Raw genomic sequence first — 7,259 nt, forward strand, 5'->3', positions numbered from 1 at the left:
TAAAACTGTTCCTAAAGAGCAAAGTTTGTTAAGACTTCTTTTTTCATTTGCAGATTAATATTCAACCATCAACCATCGCCTAGAGTTGCCACTGTGAAGAAAGAGATCAATAGACCAACACACTTGGTGAGTTTGAATTTGATTTGATTTTATGTCTTTAACTGGGGAGATGTCCCCTCCTCCCTCTTAGCAAGCCCTGTCACATCCTTCCACACCCTATTGTGTTCTCCATCACCTACAGAGATGCACCAACCCCCTTTTACCCTTTACCTTAGGCAGTGAGATGGCGCTTACAATGATTTAGAGCAACCCCCCTTACTGTGGTCTCCATCCCCTGGATGGTCTCCACCCCCTGCATAAATGCACCCTGGAACTCGGGTCTCTTCCCCCATTCCCTGCAGAGATGCACAATCATCAATTTACAAAGCAATCATTTTTTGTTTGCAGAAAGTTGAAGCCAGTTCAGTGTGAAGCCAGATTTAGTTTAAATATTTTGTCTGCATCAACATAAATGGTGAGTTTGAATTTTTTTTTTATACCTAGGGTTAAAAGTCTGTTCTTATTGGCATGCAGAGTTGGAATACAATTGGAGAAGCTTAAGATGTGTATCACTAAATCTTGAGACAGACTAAAGGGAAACAATCCAATTTTATGAAAGAATTGAGTGCACCAACTATTTGCATTGACAGGTCAATTGCCCAGGTAGAAGGGGGAAGGGTGTCGTGGGGGTGGTGATATGTCCACAGTTCCCTTGGGGGGAGGAGGGGGGTACTATTCTGTGGTTCTGTAGTAATGTTTTAACAGTTTTTAATGTTTTTCTTTAGGTATATCAAGTGATCATCTTAAGCTCATAGAACATCAGTCATAAGATCTTTAATATTTGACCAACAACTTTGTGATGGTAAGTTGAATTCTTTTAAAAATCTGTTTATGCCTTTATGCCCTCCCCCCATCTTGCCTCTTCCTTAATACAACTTAGCATTACATACTGCCTGGATGTCAATCAGTTAGTTAGTAGGCCTATCACAATTCAGTGAAATGTCCAAAGTGCTTTTGTATTAAGCCTTTGTTAAATGATTCCTTGTATGACAGGAATCAAAGGCTTTGAGAGTCGGGCAGTTTTTCCTGTTCTTAATAATCTTTGATAATATTGGTTGTAGAGATCCAAGGTCATGTGTTTAGGGGACACTGATAGCATCACATAGCACCATCCAACTTTTCAGTCAGATGTCTGTGGTGCCTGTCATTCTACTTAAGACTTCAAAGGAATGCTTGGAATTCATATACCCCCTCTCTCTCAATAACAAACTATCTACCCTGATCAATCAGAACTCTTAGTCATGATTTTGAAAAATAATACCTCTTAAACAATATGCTTAATATTTTTGTTTATTTTTTTAGGTACAACAAACTTATATTGGTAAACAACAACAAGAACACATACAGAAAACCAAACCAAACCAAACCAAATAAAACTTTACATTAAGTCATAGAGTTGTGAGTTAAACAATAGGGCACTAACCTTCTTTTTTTCTCGTGCATCACTACATTCAGCAGGCCCCTCCCCACTCCCTCACAATACAACTTAAAGGGATACATCGTAGTAAGACAGCAATTGACTACTGGATTCTGTGTAGCTGGCTCCATCTGTGCTGGATGTTTTGTGAAAGTATCCCTTTACACATGCATTACATGAACATACTACATTAAACCACATATCGATATTTGTTTTACGATTGTGCTTACTGCAGTCGTAGAACAAGTTCGATAAAGTTGTTCGCTTCTCACGTGATGTATTTTTTTGAAATTGTCAGGGATTGGTGTAAGTATTTTCCAAAATATGCCAAATTTGTCGCCATTTTGAAGTCTCACTTTGGCGACTGAAATTGGTATCATGTGGTTATTTTTTTCTTTATTGTCCATTAAAGGAAGCATGCTAGGCTGCCCCCTTTCCCAAATGCTTCCAAGGACATCCGCCATCCGTCAAACCAATCTTGAATTTTGAATCCTGAATATTTTTATATTTCCTCTTTTGACAAAGTGATTATGTGGATGTGAATACCAGATTTTTGAAAATTTATTAAGAGCACAATTTAGTAGATCAGTCTACTTCATTTTGCAACCTGTTTCATGTTTTTCACAAAACTATACGGTCCCTTCGATCAAGGCGTTTCGTAATTCACGTGAAATCGATCTCTTACTTTATTTAGGATGACTCATTGGTGATATTAATTATCCAAAATAATGCATTAGCTTATTTGAAATTTTCCAAATTCAAATCCTTAATAAAGTCCTAAAATTACAGATATTTTTCAAAGATTTTTATAACTTTCAAATTAGTAGGTTTGCACAGGCAAGGATATAATCTGCAGATATCCAGTTGGATATTCTGCAGACCCATCCTGCCTCTATATGCTTCTGTGGGCTGTATGTTTGTTGGCAAATTGTCAACAGTTGGTAATATATCGGAGGGTTTTAGACGACGACCACTCTTGTACCCCTTGGTCTAAAAATGACGATAGGACCTCTTGGCATCATAGTTGTACATTGATTAGTTAAGACAAGTTAGGTGTTAGGTATTAGGTGTTAGGATAGGTATTGTGTATTATATCATGTAATGTGGACACGTGAGTAGAACTTGTGATGCCACGGGGTTTATTTTTGGATTTTTTTGACCATGTGTAGGACGAGATACACAGATGAAGAGGAAATCAACGAAGTCTAAGTTGTCTGGTAATCAGGGGCTTTGAGTATCAGACTCTGCTTTCTCAGTTTCGATTGTTTTCGGCTTGGCTCTTTCAAATCCCGAAATAACCTAACACTGTTAGGCAGGGCCTCGCGTGCACCCCTTTTTCCTTTTGGCTATTTTGTGATTTGCTGAAGTCGGCCCTCCCTCGATCGAAACTGGGTGTAAAGCCAAAAAGAGTGATCCTCAGGGTTCCTGTTGTTTTTCTTCCTCCATGCAGCAGGTCCCATGTCCCGTCTGTTCTGGAATCCGTCCGTCTGGGCGTATGTTATTGCACTGTCGGTCGTTTAGACCAAGTCTGTCTGTCTCGGATGGTACGTTAACTTGGGCCGATTTACGGCATGTATTTCAATAAAACAGAACCGAACGAGTTTCAGTCGGTTACTATGGTAATGTCCCTGTCACTGGACTAGAACCAGGAATAGAGTTAAACCTGGGATGATTTTAAAAAGGTTAGATTAAACCTGAATGATTTTACAAAGGTTAAGTAATTTTTAAGAATCTGATATGATTTTTAAAAATGTTTGTATTGAAAAGAGATTTATGGTGAAAATATATTAAGCACTAAGTTTGACACAAATAGTATGATTTTATAGAAAGGAACTTGAGGGTAGGCAAGGAGAAATCCCACAGGGAGGTCATCGTCCCTGCCCTGCCGAGATGAAGTCCGTCCATCCATCTGGGTCTATGTTATTGCACTGCTGGTGATTTTTTTTTGAAAATAAGCAAGCTGTATAGTCATTTACAAAGCCTATATTTACACACAAATGTAGGTAGAAAAGGAATTGAAATCTGTCTTGAAACTGTTAAGGGTAATTTTGAAAACCGATAATGGTTAGATTCAACCTGGTGTAATTTTAAAGATAGCTGGTACAAGAACCTACTATGAGGTTCTATTCTAAACCATAATGGTTATATTAAACCTGGTGTAATTTTAAAGATAGCTGGTACAAGAACCCACTATAAGGTTCTATTCTAAACCATAATGGTTAGATTCAACCTGGTTTGATTTTATAGATAGCTGGTACAAGAACCTACTATGAGGTTCTATTCTAAACCATAATGGTTATATTAAACCTGGTGTAATTTTAAAGATAGCTGGTACAAGAACCCACTATTAGGTTCTATTCTAAAAACCGCAAGGTTAGATTAAACCTGGTCTCATTTTAAAAAAATGTGATACAAATTTAGAAACTCATGGTATTAAAATTCTTTTTTGAATAGAGAAATGATGAAAATTTTCTTTGGCAGAAAGTTTAAGAAAAAAAGATTTTATAGAAAGGAACTTAAGGGTAGGCAAGGAGAAATCCCACAGGGAGGTTATCGTCCCTGCCCTGCCGAGATGAAATCAGGCCGTCCGGGCCTATGTTTTTTCACTGCCGATCGTTTAGCCAAAGTCTGTCAGTCTTGAATGTACCTGAAGTTGGACCCGATTTTTTTTAGAAACCTAGAATGATTTAAAAAATGTTTTTTCGATTGTTCCGGTGGTTAGGGCTGGACATTTTATGTTCCGACAGCCCGCTTAGTCCACCTAGGGTATGATTTGAAAAGCAGCTGGTAATGAAATTGAAGTATTATTATGTAGATAGGACCTTGAGGGTAGGCAAGGAGAAATCCCACAGGGAGGTTATCGTCCCTGCCCTGCCGAGATGAAATCAGGCCGTCCGGGCCTATGTTTTTTCACTGCCGGTCGTTTAGCCCAAGTCTGTCAGTCTGGAATGTACCTTAAGTTGGGCCGGATTTTTTGGAAACATGGAATGATTTTAAAAGTTTTTTCGATTGTTCCGGTGGTTAGGGCTGGACATTTTATGTTCCGACAGCCCGCTTAGTCCACCTAGGGTATGATTTGAAAAGCAGCTGGTAATAAAATTGAAGTATTATTACGTGGATAGGAACCTGAGGGTAGGCAAGGAGAAATCCCACAGGGAGGTTATCGTCCCTGCCCTGCCGAGATGAAATCAGGCCGTCCGGGCCTATGTTATTACTCTGCCGGTCGTTTAGCCCAAGTCTGTCAGTCTCGGATGGTACGTCAAAATTCGGCCGTTTTACGGTATGTATTTCAATAAAACAGAACCGAACGAGTTTCAGTCGGTTACTATGGTAATGTCCATGTCACTGGACTAGCACCAGGAATAGAGTTAAACCTGGGATGATTTTAACAAAGGTTAGTTTAAACCTTGAGTGTTTTAAAAAGGTTAGATTAAACCTTGAGTGATTTTTACAAAGGTTAGATTAAACCTGGAGTGATTTTATAGAAGTAAACCTGAGGGTAGGCAAGGAGAAAACCCACAGGGAGGTTATCGTCCCTGACCTGCCGAGATGAAATCAGGCCGTCCGGGCCTATGTTATTTCTCTGCCGGTTGTTAAGCCCAAGTCTGTCAGTCTCGCATGGTACGTTAAATTGGGCCGATTTACGGCATGTATTTGAATGAAACAACCGAACGAGTTTCAGTCGGTTACTATAGTAATGTCCATGTCACTGGACTAGAACCAGGAATAGAGTTAAACCTGGGATGATTTTTATAAAGGTTAGTTTAAACCTTGAGTGTTTTAAAAAGGTTAGCTAAACCTGGGATGATTTTATAGATGTTACCTTAAACCTGGAGTGATTTTATAGAAGTTAACCTGGGGGTAGGCAAGGAGAAATCCCACTGGGAGGTCATCGTCCCTGCCCTGTTGAGATGCACTCAATGAAATTAATAATAGCAATTGAAGACCATGGACCCTGCTCTGTCGAGATGTCTCTGTCAAGTTAATGATAACAATTGATGACCATGGACCCTGCTCTGTCGAAATGCTCTCTGTGAAATTAATGATATTAATTGAAGACCATGGACCCTGCTCTGTCGAGATGTCTCTGTCAAGTTAATAATAGCAATTGATGACCATGGACCCTGCTCTGTCGAAATGCTCTCTGTCAAATTATTGATAGCAATTGAAGACCATGGACCCTGCTCTGTCGAGATGCTCTCTGTCAAATTAATGGTAGCAAGATTCCCAGTCTTTTACTAAATCAATCTTGTCTACCACTCATATCATGATAGTCAGTCCATTGAATGTATATTGTAAAACCACTAATGCTATTTTCTCTATTTTAGTGGATGGTAAAGGAAATATGATAAAAGGGATACGGTAAAGAGTGAAGTATTATGGGTAGGCGGGGATTAGATCCCTCAGGGAATTCATCGACCCTGCCTTGCCGAGATGGTCTGTCTGTCAGTCCAGTTGGAGTATATTGTTAAAACTACCAAGTCTGTTGGTGGTCACTAGTGTTTGTCAGTTCTGTGGGTCTATTTTGTTGGAACTGCCAAATCTGTTGGTAGTCAGTTGTGTTTGTCAGTTCTGTGGGTCTATTTTGTTGGAACTGCCAAGTCTGTTGGTGGTCAGTTGTGTTTGTCAGTTCTGTGGGTCTATTTTGTTGGAACTGCCAAGTCTGTTGGTAGTCAGTTGTGTTTGTCAGTTCTGTGGGTCTATTTTGTTGGAACTGCCAAGTCTGTTGGTGGTCACTAGTGTTTGTCAGTTCTGTGGGTCTATTTTGTTGGAACTGGCAAGTCTTTTGGTGGTTAGTTGTGTTTGTCAGTTCTGTGGGTCTATTTTGTTTGAACTGGCAAGTCTGTTGGTAGTCAGTTGTGTTTGTCAGTTCTGTGGGTCTATTTTGTTTGAACTGCCAAGTCTGTTGGTGGTCAGTTGTGTTTGTCAGTTCTGTGGGTCTATTTTGTTGCAACTACCAAGTCTGTTGGTGGTCACTAGTGTTTGTCACTACTGTGGGTCTATTTTGTTGGAACTACCAAGTCAGTTGGTGGTCAGTTGTGTTTGTCAGTTCTGTGTGTCTATTTTGTTGGAACTGCCAAGTCTGTTGGTGGTCAGTTGTGTTTGTCAGTTCTGTGGGTCTTTTTTGTTGGAACTGCCAAGTCTGTTGGTGGTCAGTTGTGTTTGTCAGTATTGTGGGTCTATTTTGTTGGAACTGCCAAGTCTGTTGGTGGTCAGTTGTGTTTGTCAGTTCTGTGGGTCTATTTTCTTGGAATTGCCAAGTCAGTTGGTGGTCAGTTGTGTTTGTCAATTCTGTGGGTCTATTTTGTTGGAACTGCCAAGTCTGTTGGTGGTCAGTTGTGTTTGTCAGTTCTGTGGGTCTATGTTGTTGGAACTACCAAGTCTGTTGGTGGTCAGTTGTGTTTGTCAGTTCTGTGGGTCTTTTTTGTTGAAACTGTCAAGTCTGTTGGTGGTCAGTTGTGTTTGTCAGTACTGTGGGTCTATTTTGTTGAAACTGCCAAGTATGTTGGTAGTCAGTTGTGTTTGTCAGTACTGTGGGTCTATTTTGTAGGAACTGCCAAGTATGTTGGTGGTCAGTTGTGTTTGTCAGTTCTGTGGGTCTATTTTGTTGAAACTGCCAAGTCTGTTGGTGGTCAGTTGTGTTTGTCAGTTCTATAGGTCTATTTTGTTTGAACTGCCAAGTCTGTTGGTAGTCAGTTGTGTTTGGCTGTTCTGTGGGTCTATTTTGTTGGAACTGCCAAGT

General features: G+C 39.9%; 1 protein-coding gene across 1 annotated transcript; it reads left to right on the plus strand.

Moving 5' to 3' along the window:
* Positions 1–6,025: 6,025 nt before the first annotated feature.
* On the plus strand, positions 6,026–7,174 carry LOTGIDRAFT_133593 (hypothetical protein; the record flags this gene model as incomplete). The annotated part of the gene is made up of 2 exons (XM_009067748.1): positions 6,026–6,241; positions 6,497–7,174. Coding segments are annotated over 2 exons (894 nt in total), but the record flags the coding sequence as incomplete, so codon positions are not given.
* Positions 7,175–7,259: the final 85 nt, after the last annotated feature.

The sequence above is a fragment of the Lottia gigantea genome (genome assembly GCF_000327385.1).
Source record: "Lottia gigantea unplaced genomic scaffold LOTGIsca_85, whole genome shotgun sequence".
NCBI lineage: Eukaryota > Metazoa > Mollusca > Gastropoda > Lottiidae > Lottia > Lottia gigantea.